The 24,493-nt window shown below is 40.8% G+C and overlaps 1 protein-coding gene across 6 annotated transcripts in view; it reads right to left on the bottom strand.

Annotated features, from left to right (window-relative positions):
- Positions 1-705: 705 nt before the first annotated feature.
- The window catches only part of TOX2 (TOX high mobility group box family member 2), a 254,047-nt gene continuing 230,259 nt past the window's right edge, over positions 706-24,493 (bottom strand). For all 6 annotated transcript variants that reach the window (XM_083618793.1, XM_083618790.1, XM_083618794.1 and 3 more), the window contains 4 exons: positions 16,328-16,408; positions 11,243-11,650; positions 8,898-9,028; positions 706-1,890 (listed from right to left, as the gene is read on the bottom strand). In XM_083618793.1, coding sequence (XP_083474919.1) covers positions 1,854-1,890; positions 8,898-9,028; positions 11,243-11,650; positions 16,328-16,408 — 657 coding nt within the window. In that variant the 3' untranslated portion in view covers positions 706-1,853. The remainder of the gene's footprint in view (positions 1,891-8,897; positions 9,029-11,242; positions 11,651-16,327; positions 16,409-24,493) is intronic.

Genomic DNA, 24,493 nt, shown 5'->3' with positions numbered 1-24,493 from the left:
TCTTCAGGAGAAGAAAAGGCTAAGGAGTAAACCCTACACAAATCCGGTGGAGTCCCCAGGACGGTTGGATGGTGTCTTGTATGCCTCCTTCTGGCAACTCCTGCTGCCCAGCTGGTGCCAAACATATTGCTCTACTTTCATTTGGACCACATCAGTGAAGTTGGGGTGTGGAGTGGTCTGGTCGTCTGGGACAGCCCAGGACCTCCATACACACTGCCCAGGCTTGTGTCCCAGAGAGATCATTTTGGTGCTGCCAACTGGTTTGATTTGACTGGAGTGTCCCGGAGGTGCACTCCAATGTCTCATGAGACAGACAGATGCCAACAAAACAACAATATTGAAATTCCAACATCAGTAGGACAATGATTGCAGAACCTTCCAGCAAGGAGGGGATATCTGACATAGGATTTCCTTTCCAGTGTTTCACCACTCACCCCACCCACTGCACCTAGCTTCCTATTTTCGCCTGGGATCATAGGATTGCAGGACCACAGGATTGTAGGGCCCCAGCTAATGTAGCAAAGAACACTGGCCGTTCTTAAGCCTATGATCTTGCATTTCATTGTGCAGGTACATCATTAGCCACTCAGGACTTGGCAGCACATCAAATGTAACAGTATTTTGTGTCTCCGAACAGTTGGCACTTCCATCACAGAACCAACACAGAACAGCACCTGTGTGTGTTCCACAAAAGAATGAGGCTGCTTTGTTTCTACTTTTCGTATGTTTTATTATAAAGAAAGGTAAGATAAGCATTGTGAGCCAAAATGTGCAGGTACTGCATAAACAGCACCACAAAGAAAATAAAAAATAATAATTAAAAAAAAAAACCATGGAAAACGCACTTTTCATAAACTGTAATCTGCTTTCTAATTTTTTCATAAATAGACAAAAATCCTTGTCAGCAATTTTAAATAGATGGACATATGGCTGAAAAAAATATAATAATGCCATATAACATGGATATAAACTGTCCATTTCTTGCTGTACAAATAATAGAAACGAGTTTGGCAGGTTTTTTTTTTGTTTGTTTCTTTTTATACACATCTCCATTCTATGTATAACTAAAAAAATGTGCTACAATTAATATAAAATGCTTTTACTATAAAGTAAACTACTAATTTCTTCCACAAAAAAATCTTAAAGATGTCTTTAGCACAGTTCTAAAACATTTATTAAGCTACTTACAACTATCCAACAAATTATATTTTTCATGGTCTTTTCACATTGTTTCCCTCTCATATTTGCACTTCTGCTTCCCATCTGCTCTGTCCACCTAACCTCCAAACAACAGGTTCTAATTTTTAATTTTTAAATTTAATTTTTTTTTTTGCCAGACATCTGAGGCCTTTCGCATGTACAATATTCACAACAGACTTCACATTTGTCTTGCACAAAGGTTAGTGCCATTTAGCAAGTCATCAAAAGAGTGTCTCCTCCTGCTGAGCCAAGCCTAATGCCTCTGAGCGAGCGCGGCGCCCGGGTCTGTGCTGAATCTAAAAAGCAGTTCGCTAGGAAAATGGTCCATAGCTAAGCTGGTGGCAAGCAGAGAAAGGCGCGCGGGGCAGGCAGGTGGGGTGGGGGGGTGGTCCTTTGTAAATTTTGTTCTTTGTGATTTATGCAAGGTTGGCTTCCATGTACAACAGGACTTCGGAGAAGAAGGAGAAAGGGAGGGAGGAGGAAGAGGAGAAGAGAAGGAAAGGAATAAGCTGCTCTCAGAGCCAGGATATGCAGCCAAAGGCGAGGTGCTCTCTTGCCCTTGTGACTTGCTTGATGCCCATCTGGGTAGCCTGTATCACAGACCCTCTTAAATGTCCTTCCTTTTCACCTTTGCAGAATGGAGATGTCAGGGTTTAAGTGAGGTAGAGTGACTTGTCCCTTGGCAGCATGCTGTAAGAGAAACAGAAGGAAGAGGATGGGTGAGATTGTGAAAAATAATATTCATCATAATCATAATACAACCACCAGGCTAGCAGGCACATCTAGAATATATTCCATACTGGTATATAGGTTTATATATTCCCTACTTGCTATATATTGTAATTGCCACAAACTGGATTTTTAAAATGTGGGATACAGCTATCCAAGCCTATTTGATGGCAGCATTAGGATCGTCTGTGCTTGTAAGTTACAAATAGATGGGAAGGCAGATTAAAGGTCAATCCTTCTTTCCTTGGCTTGAAATTCATAATGATTACAGAGATCTTAGGTGCAAAACACAATAATCAAAACCAATGGGATGTATGCTGTTGAATCTAATGCAAATTGAAGCGGCACACTGTGACTTCGAGAAAGGATGTTTAAAAAATTTGCCCTCTCAAAGAGCAGAAACAATTTCTTTTTGCCAGATTATGAATAGCCAACTCAATCAAGGTGAGGGACAAACACAAATGTCAAAGTAATGAAAACTTGTTATGTTAATTTAATGATATCTATCTATCTATCTGGTGGGATGTGGGTGGCGTTGTGGGTAAACCACAGAGCCTAGGACTTGCCGATCAGAAGGTCGGCGGTTTGAATCCCTGTGACGGGGTGAGCTCCTGTTGCTCGGTCCCAGCTCCTGCCAACCTAGCAGTTCGAAAGCACGTCAAAGTGCAAGTAGATAAATAGGTACCGCTCCGGCGGGAAGGTAAACGGCATTTCCGTGTGCTGCTCTGGTTCGCCAGAAGCAGCTTAGTCATGCTGGCCACATGACCCGGAAGCTGTATGCCAGCTCCCTCGGCCAATAAAGCGAGATGAGTGCCGCAACCCCAGAGTCGGCCACGACTGGACCTAATGGTGAGGGGTCCCTTTACCTTTATCTATCTATCTATCTATCTATCTATCTATCTATCTATCTATGTATCTATCTATCTATCTGCCAAACCATGAGAATGAGTTCAGCTGAGACAAAAGTGGGGGTAGAAGAAGAAGAGGCTACAAGGAAGTAAAAGACTGGAGATTTCAGGGCAATTTAAGCACCCCTAACTTGCATGGCTTCTTAGCTCTTTTGTTTTTAAACTGGACCCCTGCTCTCCATTACACAGCTTTAAATATATTTGCCCGTAACTGTCATCCCAAATTTGGCTCTCTGTGGTAGCAAATCCTTGCTGGTTTGTGCCCTGGAGATTAACCCTCCCCTCAAAAACAGTGGAGTAGGAATAATGAGAACAGAGTGAAGCACTTCACTGATATATCCGTTTGCAAAAGAAGTCAGCATCCTATCATGTCCATCACATTCTCTCTTATAATTCACTTATCTGTACTTTTTTATAAGCAGCGTTTAAAATGTTCTGTCTTCCTATCCTCAGCAAAGATTTAATACGTAGACAAAGTAGTGAGGTCTTCTAGTACCAAAACTTCATTAATTTTACAAACTACTCTCCCAAACACATTACGGGCATTGCTATAAATAATTGAATCCAAACTAAGTGCGCTTACTATGTTTTATCTCTCCTTTCTTACGGTGTTTGTTCACTTACTCAAGTGATTTGGAAGACTGAATAATTTGGAATGAATCTTCCAGTCTCCATCATGAATTAGTGTAGTCTGTTTTTGTTTGGACAAACTGACTGTATGCAAGTCAGCAGGTCTGTGCGATTTGCTTCACAGACTAATGCTCTGTTCAAGCTGCTTATCCCAGAGTGCTCCCATGACCACTCTGGACTAAAAGGTTTAAAGAACACAGCCTAAATTACAAAGTTTGATTAAGATGCCCAGAGAGCAGATCATACATGGTGGCATGGAAGGGTAAACAATAATTAACTGTGAGAGATGAGAGCGGCTGACAATTATTCAGTGGTCTAATGTCTGATAAACAGAGAAGAAAAATAAACACAGCAGTAGCCTTTAATGAGAAAAACCCAGCGGTCATGACCATTATTAGAATGGAACAAGCCTGAGTAAAGTAACAGAGCAAATATTGATGGCAAGGTTCTAAGATCTGCTGCTCAGATGCTGCTGCACTTCAGATTTGGCACACAGTCCTGATAGTGCTGAAGCATTTTCACAAGAAGCTCTGAGGATGCAAAAAAGGAAACTGCATCGTATTGAACTCTCCATGATCCTGTAACAAGCAACAATCTCAAGTAACAATGCATTCAAACAATGCCCTTCCAAAGCCAATATCTGTGCCTCACCAGCTAGAGATGAGGTGCTACTGTTTAACCCTCAAAGTGTCTGGAGCTTTATGGGTCTGGTTTGTTCCACTAGATAATCAAAATCCACAATAAGTAGAATAGTCAAAGCAACTTTTGTGCTATTTGTGCTCACAAATTATATGATAAACATGCTTCAAATCAAGGTTGCAAAAATTGCAAGGTGTGTGTGGATGGCTCAAAATTTCTGCAGACCATCCAAACCACCTCTCTTTATATAAGTCTGCACTATGCTGGAGGTATATTGCAAAAAACAAAACAAAAAAAACACCAAACACCTCATCTTTCATCAACGTGATTTCCGTTTGTGAAGTTTACAACATGTTTTCCTGAAACTTTTTTTTGATGTGTCTAGATCCAGCCTAAGTCCCAGCCCCTACAGAATCTGAACAAACATATACTGTTCTGAAAAAACACACAAAAAGAACACGAATTAGGAAGGAGGCTGGGTTTGCTAACTTTAGCAAGGTAGTATGGTCTAGGGCTATAGCATCCAAGAGCATATGAGAGGCATGTTGCCATTATAATATTTACTGAATAGCCAAGTGCATTTCCTACAATTATGGAATTAAACAATTGTACTATAGTGCCATTCATTTCCTCCTGAATCCCATTATCAAAGGATTACACTGTGCCTATCATCAGATTGACCCAAGACCACTGATTCTGTCCAAGGTGCACTGCCTATGTTAGACCTTCATAACAGATGTTCGAATTATGCTGACTTTAAAAGAACAACGGTGTGTTCATTGCAAACATCAAATATTACGAGAAGACTGTGAGCATGATTCGTCCAGGGATGACATTTGATGCAGACTGTCATACATTGTGAGGGAGGCCAGAATCATCAGCAACCCCCACCCACCCCCTGCCAAAAAATATATGCCCCACACTGAATTTTGCTGCAGAAGTTAGTTCACCTCGTAATCTGCTATAATGATTTTCTGCCATCCTTAGCCTAATCTGCATGGTTTAAATATGATTTTCCAGGAATATGAGATAAAACCATGAAATCTGACATTTTCACTGTGACAAAGGCATGAAATGTGAGCGCTTTGATCATGAATGGTACGGGGCACTGTGCACACAATACTGCATCTTGCCAGAATGCCAAGAGCTTGTTTTCCTTCCTTAGAGCGGCTACCTGCCTGCTGCATTCATGTTTCATTAAGGTACTCTAGCATTCTTCAGCATGCCAATACGCCTAAATAATGCAACTTTTATATTGGGTTATATATTATTTTGATATTAAGCTATATAATGAAGCTGCACTTAAGAGAGGCTTCTAACCTACATCAGCCCCAAAACAGGTGTGTCATTACATAACCTGCCTTCTGAAGTGTGTATGTGTGTGTGAGAGAGAGAGAGAGAGACAGACAGAGAAACACACACACACACAGAGAGAGAGAGAGAGAGAGAGAGAGAGAGAGAGAGAGAGAGAGAGAGAGAGAGAGAGAGACTTACATGGAATGTTTAAAAATTAGCCCCTTTTTGCTGCAAACAGCATCACATAGAACCAATAGAAACAGCAATATTTTGGAAAGTCCTGAATGCCAAATATGCTTGAAATTGCTTATTTGCCTCCCACATTTTTATAAAAATAACATACCACACCGTTTCTTCCTACTGCAAGGTACTATTTATTCCACAGCAAGTTCTGTGTGGATACGTGTAGTAGGAAGGACCCAAACAAGCATTTCCTCTACACAAGTTCAAAAAGCATTAAGCACTGGCATTCCAAAACATTTATGCCTTCTCTTGAACTTTCCAGATTATTTAAGGAAAAGCACTTCCCCGCTCTCTCTTTGTAGGAAGGGGCCTTGAAGTCTGGCCTTGAATTTCCCAAATTCCATTTCCACCTAATGGAGGCGAAGGTGAGGCAGCCTTGTTGCAGAAAGGCAGCCTTGTCTCAGAAAAGCATCTTTTGCCACTTTACCTCTTTGTCTGGTCCTTTAATAATACAATAGATAAATGTGCACTCTGGTGCTAGGGGTGGGAAGGCATACAAATGGAACTTAAGAAAAGGGAAAGAAAGAAAGAAATTCCAGAGTCTTCTCCCCCACCCCCTTATCCTTTTCAGGAGGAAGCAGTTCGGAAAAGAGAGAGGGGACGGGGGTTAGCTTTCTCACTTGTTTCTAGTCAGTCAGAGTTGTGCTCAGCAGCTTTTGCTACAAACAGGAGAAATGAGTTTTTGGAAGAAGGATGCATGTCTGACCCAAACACAGTTGGTATGCTTCCACAGCGGGCTTGTGGATGAAATGATGGACACCTGGATGGATGGAAGGCATTTTCTGACTAGCGGGAACAAGGTCACACCCACATCATGCATTTAACGCCATGGTTTCTCCCTCAAAGAATCCTAGGAATTACAATTTCCAGCATCCTTTGGGGGAAGTCATGCATTTTAAATGTGCATTAAATGTACATAGTGTGGCGTGTCTTCAGCAAGAGTCTTTCTCAGTAAGGCAAAATGAGACCTTTTAACTTGGGATCTTACATATGCAAAAAAACAAATAAAAATAGTTTGCCACTGGGAAAAGGCTGTAGCTGTTTGCCTCTAGCTAAGCACCTGCAATCCCTGGCTATAATTTAAAACGTTGGCCACTTTTTTTTTTTAAGGTCAGTATTTACCTAAAAAAATCATTTAAACAGTAAACATTTGAAGACAGGGTGCTCAGTTCCTCCTCTAAATGCCAACATTTAAGCACTATCAAAATTTACACAGCCAAGTCGTAACACTTTAGGCCTTATGTGTACAGAACTGTTTTGCCATGGTACTGGAGACAAGTTGTCTCAAAGGACAGCAAGAAAAACTTTTCAGGCTTCCCCTGGTGGCAGGGTGGGGAGGTGGGGTTTACATTCACAAAGAGGACACTGGGGGGGAAATCCCTGCAGCAAAGCAGCTTCAAAACAGACAGAAGTAATCCTAAGGGACCAGTACAATATTCACTTGTGCTACAGAAAGGATGGGAGACGCTCTCTATGCAGAAACTCCACTGGATGACCACAGAGAGTAGAGATGAACGCTGTATTTCTGGATGGAGTGATGCCATAGATAAAGCTTGAAGTTTCAATATCATATTCCTGTCTTCTTAAACAAAACAAAGTCCAGTGCTTAATCCACATTGCAACTGAACTATCATGGCACCTCCCAGGGAACCCTGGGAATTGTGGAGCTTCCCCCCACAAAGGTACAGTTCAACCAAACCATTGAACTGCCGCAGAGAACTGTGGTTCTCAGGATCCTTTATGAGATTCTTTATTGGAAGCGGATGACATGTGGCAGTCAAACTGGTGTATGTTTGCAATGGATACATGGCTGAAGGGGGGAAAGGCTAAGCTTCCCCTTCTGTGCATTTCTACCCACACAGCAATATATGAAAATAGATGTGTAGCCAATCAGTGATAAGATCCTTATTCTTACAAATCAAAGATGAGATGATAAACATGGATTTTAGCTACACCGCTTTAGTGGACAGAACTGAATTATTCTTCACACACCAAAAAATGCTCTGTACATAGGAAGCAGGTATCAAGAAGAATGGTTCCTAATTGGCTTTCTCCATGCCATGCTAGTATTCATTATGCAAGGAACTTTTTTTTTTATGTAGAGGAGTATTCACATGATATCATGCTGTAAGCAATGCTTCCTATTCTGACTCAGGTGTCTTGTGGGTAGGAAGCAATGGACTCAACATTTAGTTCAGCCCTACATTTTTTGCAAATCATAAAGAAAATTCACACTGCATGTGCTCAGAACTAGATGAGCACCAGCAGGATGGTGACATTTTGTATGGGGATTCTTGCTTGTATACTGAATGCATTGTTGATGCAATCATGTGCAATTGATTGCTTTAAAAAAAAGCCTAGGGTTGCAATGCATTTGTTCATGTGCATTACTTAAAGAAGGGATGCCGAGCCTGTGGACCCGCCTCCCGCTATTGTAGGACTACAACTCCCATAATCCATTGTCACTGGCCCAGCATACTAGGGCTGATGGGAGTTGGAGTAGAACAACTTCTAGAGGGCCACAGCTTCCTCACCTGATTTAGATGGAGGAGAAAATAATGGGAAAGAATGGAAGTTTGCAGCAAGAGCAAATGACCAGTTCTGATATTAATTCTAGAAACTATGAACATTTGGAAGGCAGGCAAGTAGAAGACTAGGCACAGCTGATCCACAGAAGATCTGGGAAATTCATTTGATTCAAAACGCTTGGGAAAGTACCTCCTACTTTCTAGTAAGAGTTTTCTTGTAACTCTAAAGAGTGAACTGAAAGCATTGAAAGCCAGCATGCACATGTGCCATTTGATAAAGGAAAAGATACAGATGTATTACTACTTTCAGCTAGCAGAAGTTATAGAGGGCTATGAGGAAATGCAAAAGCAAAAACCTCTGGGTGCAGACATGCTCAATCATCATGCCTTAATTATTCAATCCGACATAATCGGTTTAACTATCACATCACATATCCACATGAGTTCTAACCATTTTCTTGGTACACGTTCATGAGTACAAACTCATAAAAGAAAGGACAGGTAAAGAAAAAAGTTGAGTTTTTGTCAAGTTAACACTGGGCCACTTTAGTCTGAAAACACAATTGTTCTGAAGACAATATAGCATTATTCCTTGGAAAGGTATTGCATAAAAACACTCATGCGCAAAACAAGTCTGAATGTTTTTGAAACATGGTGCTTTGATTACTTCCATCATTTAGACGGCCCTCTAAACATGCTGAAATTTCTTATTTTGTCTACTGGCCTGCAGTGGTTAATTCCGCACTCTCTGCTGGGGTATTCATTGTCCCACTCGGTATTTCCTGGGGGGTTTGATGCAGCAGGTGATCGTGGCCCAACACTGTTCTGAAACTCAGATGAAATATGAGAGAAGTCCTAAACGTGGAAGAACAGCGGGGGAAAAAATGTTATAAAGCAGGATATGGGCAAAACAGTCTGGCTTTACCTATAACTTCCAAACAGAATCCCAGCTGAGCAATGTATGGATAGCAATATGTTCAAGAACTTCATTTAAATCAAGACCAAAGTGAAAATATTCAACAGGATGTTTATTCTCTAAAGAAATCAGCTGCTTTCTTTCTCTTCCTTGTTTTACAAGGTCATGTTTTGAGAAAAATTCCTTCCACATTTATTGCCCATATTATGCACAATGACACATAGATGCTTTTGCCTGCATCTATGTTTTTGTTTTGTTTCTTAGCAATCATAAACACTTTCCCCAAAAGAAATGTGTCTCTCACTGCTCTAAGGCATTAAAGTAGCTGAAGTTAAAGTAATGTGGTGAGGAGAATCTTTACAAGCACTGTTGCTTCATCTGATGACACCTTTTTGACTCCAAAAAAGCTTGAGAGACAGTCTAATGAGAGATGCTGTTGCAGATGCTGGTGTATGGTTTAATCATAATCAAATGAACAGCATCTATTAACTAGGAAAAGATGAGATCTGAACAAGGAATTCAAGCAACAAGGTTTATAAAAATTAAGCTTTATTTGGACCAGTGATGCAAAATACTCCATTTCCAAGTTCACCTACTTTAGAGCTCTTCAACTGACTTTAATTAGTGTTAGTTCTACTTCACTATAATTATTTTGAAGCTGGTTTGAAGATTTTGATCTAAATTACTACGTTGCAAACTACCACAGTGATAAACCATGACAAAAATGTTCATACGTATTTGCAGATCACTTCTCACTCTCAATCCCCAAAAGAAAGCTAGGAGCATTATGCTATTATAATATTCAAAATATGGATAACCATGATGTGAAATTTCAGAAGGAAGACTTTCAATAAAGCTATTTCTCTCCACCCCCACCCCCAATTGACATCAACCAGGTGCAAATACAAGGCAGCTCAGAATCCAAGGAAAATACCAACTCTGAGAGTTCAGGAACATGGAAGGTTCTGCTCATATAAGTCCATGTATCCAATTACCTATATGACAGATGTCCTGAACACATAACCTGTGGGGAAACTGCACTGCAGATTCACCTTTGAACTCTAAATGATAAATTCACAGGATCCGTCTTGATGAACAAATCCACACACTGGAAAATGAGGGGCATAACTTTGAAATGCTTTTCAATATAAGAACTCCTGACTGCCGAAATCTCCATTAGTTAGCACAGCAGCAGCAATGTTGAGCTTTCGCCACCGGTGCTTTGGTGTGCCTGGCTAATATATTGCTCCATTTTGGGGCAGTATATAGAAACCTCCCACAACAAGGTGGTGCATTTTATTATAGGATTCAAATTATTCCAACCCAGAAAGTAATGACAGTTAATGGCCTTTATGCGCCATTTGAAAAAGTAGTCTTGGGTGTGCCAACTTGATGTGATTCAGGAGGTTCCTGATGGGTAGCTCCTTTGAAGATCAGGGAAATTATGCTCTGGGAGATGTTTAAGCCTTTCCTCCCATGCCTTTCCCCCAGCGTAAATCAGCCCACACTCACCAAAAATTGCTACTAGCTAAACAAGTGGAAAAGACAGCAAAAGATGCTATTCCTGTCTTTTATCCGTTTTGGAGCTAACAGCAGTTGGAGGAAGGGTAGCATTCACATGGGGGGAAAGCCATAGGAGGAAGGAAAGGCTGAAACAGTGGTCTTGTTCACACATTAATGGTTAATGGTTCGTCATGAATGTGTGTTATCTCACTATCTTTGCTCCTCCCATGGGAGAAACAAACCATGACCTTTGGCTTAGCGTCATGTCCAAATCAGGGATCATGGAACCAAGGTTTATTGTAGGGCTTGCTGACCATAGTTTGCTTGAGCAAAACGAAACCACAATTCTTGCCAGGGATCGTGGTTTGCTTTTCCAGAGTGTTAACAGGGACGAACAAAGAAGGTAAGATCAGCAGATTTGTGATAAATCGTTAACTGTAAGGGTGAAGTAGGGCACACTCTTCCGAAGCACCATTTCCCCAGTCTTCAAAGCAGCCCAATGGGGGCTGCTGATTAGCAAAACAAATAACCAAGGGACACCCCAATCATGGATCTTTTGAGGAGTGTGTCTAGTTCAGCCACAAGTTCGCAAAACCCAGATGTGCAGAATTCATGGTTAAGAATTGTAATTTAGGGCTCAAGCCACTCACCTGCTGGCCTGGTGGTGAAGAGTTCATTGGGGGCTGTACCTGTAGTGCCATGGAAGGAGACAAGATGGGTTGCTGTGGGACCTGCTGCATGCTGAGGGACTGGTTGAGGATGGAGCTCTGTGGGTGGTGCAAAGACAGCTGCTGATGGAGAGGGGGGCTGATCTGGAAAGAAGGGGGTGGCGAGGCACTGATGCTGGGCAACATGGGTTTGGAATTGAGGGTCCTGGAGAGGCCGGGGTGAGGGTGTCCACGGTAGCTCTGCAGGTCTGCTGGGGACAAGAAGGAGCCCAAGCCAGGATAGGGTGATGAGGCCTGTGGTGGCATCGTATACAAGGGCTGTTTCGGTGGGATCATTTTTGAAGGTTGGTTGGTTTGGGCACTTTTTGTCTCCCCTTGGTCAGCTGAGCTCTGCAAAACGGTGGGAGGAGGAACCACACAAACACATAGAACAGATTGCAAATGAAGGACAAGTCACTGAAATTAAGTACATGCAACTTGGACATCTGAATAACCGAAAGGCACAGTTCTCCTCCCCTTTTAAACTTCACCCCTCCTATCAGATGATGCTAAGAAAGGAAACCTAAGAACAAGTTGTAAAATGCATGATTTCCAGTGCTTGAAGTTCAATAACAGTTGGCCTAAATAAATAAATATCACAATGGAAATCAATATGGCATGGAGCAATGGAGAGGAGGCAGCATAGCTCAGTGGTAGAGCACATGTTATGCATGCATAAGATCCTAGGACCAATCCTTAGCCACTCTACTTAAAGGATTCCCGAGACCCCCTAAAGCAACTGCCAGTCAGAGTAGCCAATAGTGCCCAATATGGACAAATCTAAGGCCGCTTATTAAATTATACTGCACTTGTCAGTTGTTTTACAATTATTGCCTTTTTCAAATTCACAACAATCACCATGGTGCTACTGACTGATTAGTTGCAAATGTGCAGCAGCATCTCAATGGCTACCCAGTAAGTTCATGATGCATTGGAGAGATGAAATGAGGTCAAAACTAAAAAAAAAAAAAAAAACCCCAACAACTTTCTACTGAACTACAGTGACTTCAGAGTTGAAAACTACAGGGCAGGGGGGAGGTATCTGGGCAGTGATGGAGATGGAATAAAATAGAGGGGAATATAGCAATTTGTAATTCTGGTGGCCTCAGCATCTAAGTAACTAATGAAGGTGCCCCAGTCCCAAACTGAAGGATTGTTGGTGTCTGCTATCTTCTATGCCACCTGCTCCACTCTGTACAGGGATTTTCTAACATTAAAAAATTACTTATTTATCTATCTAAAGCAATAGACAAGATTTTAAGGCATTTGCCAGCAAAGATAATTGGGTGATGGTGGGGGTTTTTTTGCTCTCTCTCTCAAAGTCCTCATTCCAGATTTATTTAAATATGAAAGTCACCTTTTAAAACTCTTTTTTAAAAAAGCCCACAACAGTTATTATTGCTGCTTTGCTAAATGCGGCGAGATACTGCACCAATGAATTATATGCAGCATGAGCAGAATACCAATATCAAAATATCCAACCTTAAATACATTCAGCGCAGTTATGAATCTTTTTAAACACTTAAACCAATGAAAGGGACTCGGATTATTTCCTTTTTGACCTTTTTGCCACAGCTCTTAACCTTCAAGCATGGCTCTGTTAACTCCCCAGGCAACGTTCCTCAGTGCTCACTCCACAGCATGAAGTACATGTTTACCCCTATTTTAATTATACTGAAATTAAAATTATTTAATTATTTTTTTCAAAGGGAAAAAGTAAATGTAATTCCGCACAATTTTAACTCACTTTAAAATGGCAGCCGTGGCTTGGCCGCTTGTATACTACTGATGCTGGGAGCTCTCCGTGGTTCTGAAGCACTGTGCCTATCGCATAGGGGAAGAGTGGCAGCTTAGCGGTAGGACACAAGCTTTGCAGGCAGAAGGTCTCAGGTTCAATACCTGGTTAAAAGAGACTCCTTTCTGAAACCCTGGAGAGCTGCTGCCAGTCAGTGCAGACAGTTCTGAGCTAGATGGGCCAATGGCCTGACTCAGTGCAAGGTGGCTTCCTGTGAAGTAGGTTGGCTACCCATCCAGTTCTCTCCCTCACAGCTTCAGTCAGGAGTGCCAAGAGGGTTTCCTGGGCCCAGCGGGCTTTCTGACCCACATGCAAAAGTGTGCAAGGATTTGTTCTGTGTCATAGGCAAATTTGTGTCCTCTTCTGCAGGTGGAGTGGAGGGTATGGAAGTAAATCAGTGGCCACACATAGAAACCATCTCTGTTTTTAGGCAGAGATTGGATGACCATTTGTCATGGATGCTTTAGTTGAGATTCCTGCATTGCAAGACCAGATGACCCTCGGGATTCTATGAGATGTGTGTAGTGCATGAATGAGGGGTGGAATGAAAAGTTCTCGCTCTGCTCACTTTTGCTGACACCCACTTTCATTCTGGACCCTTCCATTGCTGACATGCAGCTCCTGGAGGCTTGGCCATGAGGCTGAAAAAAGTCCTTTGTCCCAATATATCTGTTATTCATAGAACACGGTGACAGTGGCCACTGAAGGAATATCTATGGATTACCAGCAGATTTTTTTTTTAAAAAAAATCATTATTATATCTCAGTGTCTCCTTTGTTGTAGCAGATAATAATTCTTATTTTCCTATTCCCATTGCCACCTGATCAGCCACACCATTACGAGTTATTGCTCCATCAGATGCTCTTTCTCATCTTGCTATAATGCATCTATGTGACATCAGGTAGTGATAGTTGTTGGCTCTGGTGCAGAATACTACTTCAGCACAGAAATGCTTCCATTACTATGGACAAGAAAAACAACCGCAAAGCAAATGAGCCACACTGTATACACGGCAACAGCCACCTACTGGATATATTCAGAAATACAAAAATATTTACAGAGTAAACCTGCCAATCTTAACCCTTCAAGGCCCACTCCCCAATTTCACTCAACTCTTTCCTTTGACACTCCATGTAATAGTGTCTTCTTCTTCTAAATAAATTTATATAAAATTCCAGCTACTTTTGCTTTGCTATGTCATTCATCAAAAGCTAGTGCCTAGTTTCCTTCCCTCTCTACAGTAGCAGACCCAGCCCCACACTTTTCTTCCTCACATCCAGATCCTATTCCTTTGAACAGCAGCAAATGTTCCATGGGCTCTTCAGAGGCAGCATCTTGCTCTCTCTGCCAAGCCCATGTTTTGGGATAGAAGGCATTCCTAACTTCTAATCCTATGAAATTTGAAAAATGAAGTCCTCCACTCAGTATATCAGATACTGAGAATTCACAATCTGCAGGTAGTACAAAATAATATGAAGCATATGTTGGGAAGGAGGGGCCAGTATCGCTTGGAAATTCTTTCTGGGTTTGAGGCAACATAGAGGCCCATGCTTGCCAGCTTGAAATGACCTTAATGATCACATGAACAATTTTACTATCATGACCGTAAGTGCACAAATGAATTGACAACCATGTACAAATATGTTTGATCAAAGATGTCAATCACAGCTGTACATTGATTGATCCCTTCCTCATCTTTGCTTCCTTAGATGTAGGATCCTGCCCAACCTATTTTAACAAAACAACTATTCAACATATATTTCCCACTGCTATGCCCTGGATCTAATGAAAGTCAACCTAGTGCACCATTCTCTTTTTAACAGTAGGCAAGCAGATGCATTTGGATGTCATGCAAAGACTAAGCCAGAGCTTTTCGAACTGTGTGTTGCGACACATTAGTGTGTTGGCTGCAGTGTGTAGGTGTGTCGCACAAATGCTCCCACCATTCCTCCCACGGCTGGAAAGGGGCTAGTTTATGCTCTGGTTTGCTAGTAAAATTGAATTACTGTGCCGTACTAAAAGATTCATGTCTAAAAGATGTGTCACCAACATGAAGAGTTTGGAAAGCTCTGGACTAAGCTATAAAAAGACCTGTAGTGAGCATTGGGCTCACGCACTCCCTCCATCACCCTAGCATGGCCACAAGGAGGAGATAGTAGTATGCTTTTGATTGCAATTAACTACAGTTTAGCATGCTGTCCAAATCAGCTTCATAAACTTGGTTGGTTGAAGTTTAGGATTAACCACAGTTTGTTGGGTTTGGAAGACATAGCAAGCTGCAGTTAATGTACCTAAAAATCTTCTAAATTCTTCCTTATGGAACAGATAGAAAGTGGGCTGTAGTCACTTCTTCTACAACCTCTTGGTTTCTTTTGTTTACCTTCTGGTACACCCCAGCTGAAGCTGTCTCTCCCTTTGAATCACCTGCTACTACCACTCCTGAATCTAACAAAAACACCAACATTCTACAGAGTAATGCAATATATAAAATGATGGTGATGGGATTTTGATGATATTATTATTATTATTATTATTATTATTATTATTATTATTATTATTATTATTTAAAAATTGATTTATTTAATGCAGAATTCTCTGGGCCCTAATCACCAGGCCAGATCCTCTGCTGCTGCAAATCAGTCTTGAAGGGGTAAATATGTATATCCAGCACATATCAGCTGCATGCAAAGTTCACGAAACCTGGCCTTGGCTCTTCCATGCCATAATGGTGCTTACAAAGAGCTGACAGCTTTGCGAAGAACACGAAACCTCCAGTATGGTTTGACTGTGGTCAAAACCATCTAATGAAAGTTATGTTTTGTCTTGCTTTAAGGGGTTTGGGATCGCTCTGCAGATGATCCAATCTGTCTTTGATTATGTGGGTAAACAAGTATTAACCCAGACCTTCAAATCAAAGTTATGACTCTGGTGACAGCAGGGAGCAATCCCAGAAGTCCTGCCTCTAAACATTGCAATATACTACAGTAAACCAGGTGGGTTTTTTTGTTTTGTAAGAGGGGGAGACTGGCATCCCTACAATGTATCCTTGAGCCATGCCACAAAGTATTTCGCTTTGCTCTTGCAGAAGGTAGTTAACACTGAAATCAGTTTTGATAGCACGGTTACAGTGCATTTCTTATAAACTTGCTCCTCCCCAGAGACTTCCACGAGTTGCAACTAATTTATCATTGCCACATCCATAGCGATTCACGTATGAAACATAGTCTGGTTACCTTGGAAACCAAGCTGGCCCGGTAGGCTGCCAGAGCTTTTAGATACTCCTTCTTTGCTGCTTCGGTTTTCCTTTTATATGCCTGAAAAGCCCAAGAAAAGAATATTAATTAAACAAACAGAATAGGATGGTTCTTTTCTGACTGTGCTGTGACTTACTCCTTGCATATTCCTGAAGGGGACTGTGACCTGCTTTGATTTGTTACAAGAGGAGACTTCATGTATGACTGATGTGAAACTGCAATTGGTCTGCAATTTCCAAAGACAGAATGCAGGCCTAAATCAAAACCACCATATCTAAACAATTAAAAAGAACCTGGAATCAATAAATGGTACCTGGTCTATTATAGATTGTGCTATCTTGTGTTTCATCTGTATGCTTCCACAGTGCATGAGATAGCTTAACTAGTTGTTTGAAGTGGTCAAGAATCTGGGTCTTGTTCAAAGTCTAAAAAAAAGTATGGTCTGAAATGGTTACTGAAAGAATCATCTCCTATAAGTCTAACTGCATGCTGCAGTCATCAGGAGACGTCCTTCCCTGTATCCAATCCGCAACAGGTGGGTGGGTAAGTGGGGAAGGGCCTTCTTGATGGTGGCACCTGGGTTCTGGAAGACCCTATCCAACAAAACTCCAAGAAATCCAGTTGACCCACAATCTCCCTGCCTTCTGTAGGAAGGTAAAAATGCTCTTTGCTATAGCTTCTAGTTTACATTAGATGAATTTATTGTTGTTCATGCTAGAATTTCTTTATTCCTTTCTGTATTGTTTTACTGCTTAGTTGGTTTTTATTATTATTTTTTAATTGTGATTTGCTTTATTATGTGAGTCATCCTGGGGCAGTATACAACATTTTAAGGGACAGGATTCTCTGTGTAGCAACCATGATGTTCATAGTACTTGTCATTCTGGTGTTTTCGAGGTAAGAAAATCTATGGTGATAAGATAGATTCCTTAAAATACATAGCCTTATGTTTCATATGTCATTTTTTTTAATGAAATATTTATTGAAGTTTTACAAAAACAAATATGCAAGAACACATAATAAAAGAAAAAATAAAAATAAAAATACAACATATAAAAACACAGAAAAAATAAGAAAAATGAAAAACAATTCCATTTTTCATAACTTAAAACTCATTTGCTTGTTTCTTTGACCTCCTCACACCTCCCCTTCTTGTATTCCCATTTAAATAATCAAATCAGCAAATCCTTACCCTCTTTCATTTATCTTAACTCTATATCTTAACATTTTATAACTCTGTATTTTCATCCATTATCAATTCATTTTTGCATATTCTTATTAACTTTGTTGCTAATACCACTTATTTCCAATCCAACCTCATTTTAATTATGTTTTTACCTATTTATAACCCTTTTTTCATATTCTCTTAAAGCATTACAGCTGGAAACCACTTAATTTCTATCCAACATCATTCTAACATTCAATAATTTTACAATATTTCTGTAGATAGTCTTTAAATTTCTTCCAATCTTCTTCCACCGACTCTTCTCCCTGGTCTCGGATTTATAGGCTTGGAGGCTGACAAGCTAGAAATCTCTGAGTGTGAACTTTTTGAATGTTTCTTTTTCAAATAGAGTAAAGCCATCACAGAAATGAGCTATACTGCTTCATGTTGGCAATGATATGAACCCACTTCATTTGCCCTGAAATCAATTAGGGGGCTTCTAGAGGAGTTCCTAGAGAAGTGAAGAAGTAAACTTAACTTTGTAAAGTATGACAAACCATAATGTTATGCATCATTACCATTTCTGTAACTAGAACTGGTATGAATTTCTGTTTAAGCTCATAACTAATAAGGACCAGGTGAGTTAAGAGCTTACAGTGTGAATGAAACATGAGCTCAACTTACTGCCTACACTTAAGTCAGATCTGCTTAAATAAATAGGACTAAATTATGTCACATTTATTTCAATGGGTCTACTCTAAGTGTGACTAAGCCTGGATCCAAATCGCTTCGTTTTGGACAAATGTAGCTGCCTAATCCTTGTGATAATACTTGTGATGTCAAATGCTGTACAGCATAACTACCAAGAGAGGAGTCCAACGAAAACTTGACTATTAACATTGGGCAGCAACCCAATGTTAATATTCATTCTGGGAAACCAGACTTTTTATTTAAAAAAAACTCCTCCAGCTGTCCTCATCTTATTAGAACATCTCAGCAATTGGGATGTTTTCATTTGCATAAAAATTACATGCGATAAAAACTAGATTTAGGCCATTTATATGTAGCTGAAATGAAGGTTTCCAAACTTCTTAACAAGAAAAAGAAAACTGCTTTGTGGTTAACAAGTGAAGCCAATTTGAGCTTCAAAAACCCACCCCAATTTCTTCAGAAGACTCCCAAGAGGATATCAGGTTTGTCAGTGAATAAATTTCCTACTTTTAAAAATTTACTTTAGTTACACTCAGACAGATTTAGCTCCAGGGAGAAGTTGCAGTTTTTTTGTAGATAATCATCCTGTTTCTCAAGGTAAAATGTGAGAAGTAGCAGCTTAACAAACATTTGATCTTCATAATCTTAAATTGAATTGAAGTTCGTATGCAGCAAACTCTTAAATTCAGGACAAACAGGTAAATGAAATGATAGTGAGGAATCTATTAATCAGATCAATCATGCATTTCCTTGGGTTCCATGTGCAGTTGCCTCTGGAGAACATTCTCTCTCCTAGTGTAGATAATCTTATGACTGTTCAAACATAACAGGGAAAGACAGTAAGAGCAGGGGATTGAATCCTGAACTCCACTGTCCTAATTTGAAGCTTTTTGCTCATGTCCCAAATGTTGAAGGAGTAGTGAAACTGACAAGATCTGATCTCCCACAGCTTCTGGTTTATTTATTTATTGAATTTATACATCGCTCTATACCCGGAGGTCTCAGGGCGGTTCAGTTTCACACAAAAAGGGATAGCCTTACTCTGGCACATGGGGAACCTAAGGAGACCATTAAAAACAACAAAATAGGTTTGGTGTATAATGCTGAACAGGTATACTTAAGAAGCATGATGCACTGCCAAAAGAATTTTGTTTAAAAAAGTAAATTTAGAAAATATTATTGAGCTGGCAAGGAACTGGTGTGGGGAACAGACAACTTCAACTTTTGTCTTTTCTTTTCAAAGGGCTACATGAGCCACTCATATGGGTATGGATACTTATTTTCATGTACAAAATCTTCCTCCAAAGCCTTTTAAAGCTCTCAGGGCAAGGAAGGCAAGCATGCTATTAATCTTGATCAATATAAGTGCAGACACTAAACCATGCAAATATCTATATAAGAAGCATTGTTGCACATCTGCAAGTCAGATTTGGATTTTCAAGGGTACAGCTCAAACCACAAAGGGCTGGTTTAGTTTCTTGATATACTTCCAACCTGGAGCAGTCATGTAGATGCAGCTACATAGCGAAAGTAACACCTACATTTCTTGCACAAGGTACAGTACCACCAGCAAATGCTATTTCTTCCACCCAGAAGTGTGTGTATATCTGTTGAAGGTGATGGGTGGAGGCCGAAAGTATATTGAGAGCCGGGGATGAAAGAGACAATACAAAAATCTTCACTGTTAAAGAATGATCATTTTACTTATTGATTTTTGTAGCAGGTTGATAGCATATTACTGCCAAAATCACATTTTCAACTCCTAATCATTCATGTTGGCCTTACAAGAATGTTATGCAATTAACTGTTCATTGCTGTAATGAGCTGCAGAATATCAACTGTTCAGAGACAAAAATTATGATATTTGGTTACTGAAGGATGACATATTAACAGCCAGCCAATTCAGGAGTTATCGACCTTCCATTACCTAAGAGTAAGGTAGGAGTAGGTTGGTAAGCAGAAAGATTCAGCCCTGCGGAATTCTACTCCATTGTGAAGGGCTTCATTGCAGCTTGGCAAGGAAAAGCAACTGGCAGATCAAATCGTTTTGCTAACCAGCTGGGGTGGAAAGATGGAGAGGTCTGGTGGGAAGGAGAGGCTGGCTGAGAAAAGCATCCATTCCCCTCTCCCATGAAGATGCAGCTGCCTAGTAGGTCCCTCCCTTTTGTGAGTTCTCCTCCCTGCCCCATGCCTACTTTTTCTTTCTCCATCAAGCCCCCTCCGCTTCAAGCTTTGCATCAATCTCGGAAGCCTAATGAGCCATGTTGACCTTGGGGTCTCTCAACCTGACTCAACCAATGCCCTGATTTCCTGAATCAGCCTTATTTGATTTGGGCCCTGGATGAATCTGATGCACAGCCCTGTCTGGGAGTCCTCTTTTCCTCTTCAAGAAAACAGGAACTGGGAGAGCGACATTTGTGTTCCATACAGTCAAATAAATTGCCAGTGAGATGTTTATGTTGCACTTGCAAATGTCTTTAAAACATATAGAGCAAAATCCCTAGTTCAGGCACAGAATATGGCACTCAAGTCTATCCAAATGAATGAAGATCCCATGGAAAATGTTTTTAAAGCATTTCTTAGCTTTCTCTAAAATTACTCATTTATCTGCTCAGCGCTGAGACCGAAATAATCAAGATTGGCAAAAGGAAAGTATGGAATTACTGGAATTCTCTGTTCCACAAAATTAATATGCCTTTTGCTCTAGTCATGCTTTTCCTGTGTGTAGCGGAACTGTGCAATCACTGTAAAGTGAGAAGAAGAGTTTGGATTTGATATCCCGCTTTATCACTACCCGAAGGAGTAGTGATAAAGCGGCCAACATTCTCCTTTCCCTTCCTCCCCCACAACAAACACTCTGTGAGGTGAGTGGGGCTGAGAGACTTCAGAGAAGTGTGACTAGCCCAAGGTCACCCAACAACTGCATGTGGAGGAGCGGAGACGCGAACCCAGTTCCCCAGATTACGAGTCTACCACTCTTAACCACTACACCACACTGGTTCTCTGGCCAACTGTTTAGCCTCATTCCCCAAGACACATCCCTGTCTTGTGCATCGCTGTCAGCAAGGTGTCCCAATTGCATGTAATCCCTAACCATGAGCAGGAGCTTGTGCATTTCACTTCCTTCACAGGCAGTTGTGAGCCACTCGCCATTTTCCCAGGAAGTGGCTGCAAAGTCAGGGGCAAGGCTGCCCTGCAGGCACTAAAGGAATGTGTGACTAGAACTTTTGTCAAAATAGTATCAGCAAAAATATATGTTTTAATACTCAATCAGTAGCACCAAACTGGGCTTGTAAAACTGAAGCCCTGCTCCACAGATCTACTGAAAGACATGCATTTTGTTTCGGATATAAATAAAGTGTTTCTGTAATCTGTGTCCATCTGTAAAGTAAAAATAGAGCTATGAGTCATAAACCTGCCATGGAAGGTGATATGGTTTTAGCTACTAATTTTAGACCTTATAACTACATCCAGGCTGCTCTTAGCAGCTGAATTATATTTGGGATTTTGACCACATTCTCCTTGGGCCAAGTCTAATGACTGTCCATGGTGAGGCTGGCTCCTTTTGCAAATATGGAAGTTTACCATTTGTGTGCACAAGTCAGTCATGAAAACTCTGCACACACTGATTTTTGGCATGCCACTGGGAGTCTTTCACAAGTCCCACTATCAGCAGCATCGTAAAAGAAAAGGTGTGCACATGCATGGCATCAACCTGCATGTGGTCACTGGCATGTGGTACCATTGGCTTCAAGCACCAGCTCCCATCCAAGAGGGATGCCCTTCCTGTCTCCATTTTAAAATTTCACGCAAGTAATATAAAACTCTTTTGTTTGACAAACGAGGCCTTTGGGCCTTAAGCTTCAATTGACAATTTTTTGATTAAAGTCCTGAACTATTGATCATAGAATCATAGAGTTGGAAGAGACCACAAGGGCCATCGAGTCTTGTACACAATTACTTACACACACACACACACACACACACACACACACACACACAAACACACACACTGATCCCATTCTGGAATGCAAAAAGGGAGAAAGGCAGGGCTAGATTCAGTCCCCACTCTATCCCTTAAAAGGTGGGTGCCACTATTAGAATTAACCGTGCAGACCATCTGTTAAGGGATATTGGTGCGGCCCCAATATATCAAGGATCACTGCTCTGGGATTTCTATAATGGGCAGATTACCTGGACTGCACTGGAACTTAATGCTATAAATATAAGCTAATTGGTGGAGCTAGCAAGAAGCGAAAGCTCAGTTCTCTTGAAGGACTTCATCTCACTCCAGGATACACAAGCACTCCTGTTCCCTCCTTCTTCCCACCAATAGGATGGAACTGAATGAATGTGTGTTGTTGTTGTTTTATTTTAATTGGTATTGAGGGCTACAAGACACTTTGCCTTCACATTTTACTCCTAACAACCATAATCATATGTTTGTGAGCAGGTGAATCTGACAATGCTAACCGTGAACAGCCCCTCAATATGAGTGTCAATATAAATGTCAATATATATTTTAAACCCACAATTCTGACAGGCCTTGCTTTTTCTTAATACTGTTTCGACTCTTGCTTTGGTATGTAACTATAGTAGAGAATAAAAGGGGGCATGCACAATAACTCACAGTGGGCTGTGCATATATGTGCTCAGTAAAAGACTGCCACTGTACCAGCACACTCCACCTATTGCAAAAAATAAAATAGAAATGTTTGTGTGTATGTGTGTGCATGCACACACACACACACACACGGTATGCTCTCAAATGCATACAAGTGTCATGCACAAAAAGAACACACAGTATGCATTACACATGAACACATGCACAACTTGTGAAGGGACGGGGAGGAGGGAGTACGTGTACCCTCCTACCCCTTTTGTGCATGTGTGCACGTACCTCCTACTTTTTCCCTCCTACCATTCCTTCTTAATCTATCTGGCAACTAATGGCAAGAATTATAGGTAAGGAGGAGGTTGGCAGGCTTTCTATGACAAGCACAGCTTCCAGCAATCACCTCAAAGGTGGGGAAGGCATCCGCTGAGCATCTGCTCAGCCCAATCCAACCTCCCACTCCTAGTCTTTGGCAAGTGCTGCGTGGGCATCAGCTACGAGGCTGGCTTGATCCCTCATTATTTTTCTGCAAGTTAAGGGGGGACTCAACTATAGAGAGAAACCTTCTCCAGTTTCTCTTCTTTGTTGTCCAAATGGATACAGATTCTGCATTTCAAACCATTAAAAGATTGCCTTCTGTTCCAATAGAACATGCTTTTTGTTTATAGCATTGCAAAATATCCTCTTTCCAGGATCCTCAAAAGGGCACACTCATTGTGGTTTTGTGGTACACTGATTTAAATGTAATTGATTGAGAGCCAGATGGTTAGTTCAAACTGGAATACCACATGAGTCTCTGCAGTACGAAAATGATTCAACATGCAGCACGTAGTTTAGATTTTACCATGCACTCAACTCAAGAAAATGTTGAATGTTGTCCAGAGGACCTATATTTAAGGCTTGGAATGAATCAGTTAAGAGCTAGAGCACAAGATTCTGCAGGGGACCTTTTCCCCTTTCTGCTTTTCCCCTTCCTGCTCAACCTGCTGAGGACATAAAAAGAGGTGGAGGATGTAGCTGGAGATCGAAAAGCCAGTTGGGTGGGATTTTTCCCACAACAGGCCCACCACCTTTCGCAGTTAAATAAAACAATAAAAACTTTGTTGACAATCTAGCAGTGAATATTCCTGTTTTGATTGCACAATGCATAAGACAGTTTTGCCACTTCGGATCATTTCATTTCTCCCCCACCCCTGTCTGGTAGATAAAAGTGAAATTTCCTTTCAAAGTCAAACTAAACCCCAGTCAACTGCAAGTTCTATTGGCTTCCTCTCTATTAATATTAGAATTGCAGACTCTAACAAATAAGATTGTTATTGCTTATATTTTTATTTCTATCGTTTTAACCCTTTATGCTATTATATCTCGTCCTTGCCTTTAAGACATATCTGGTAATTTGCTTATTTGACTTCTGTATATGAAAGCATAGTATCTACCTGTGTGCCCTTTTAAAACAACTGTGCTGACTGACAAGCTTTCACTTGCAGAAAGACTTACTTGCTTTGTATGTGTTAACATGATTTACCTGTGGCCTTGTTTAGAAACTGTACTTACTGTGGCATCTTATTGACTCTAATAATGGGAAGTGTGTGGCTAAAATCCCACTTGACACCCTGAAAATCCAGGGCAAAATGTGAACAGCACTTCCTATCAG

The sequence above is a fragment of the Podarcis filfolensis genome (assembly GCF_964270895.1).
Source record: "Podarcis filfolensis genome assembly, chromosome: 6".
Taxonomy (NCBI): domain Eukaryota; kingdom Metazoa; phylum Chordata; class Lepidosauria; order Squamata; family Lacertidae; genus Podarcis; species Podarcis filfolensis.
The sequence above is the reverse complement of the archived record's forward strand: the minus strand, read 5'-3'. Positions and strand labels throughout refer to the sequence as shown.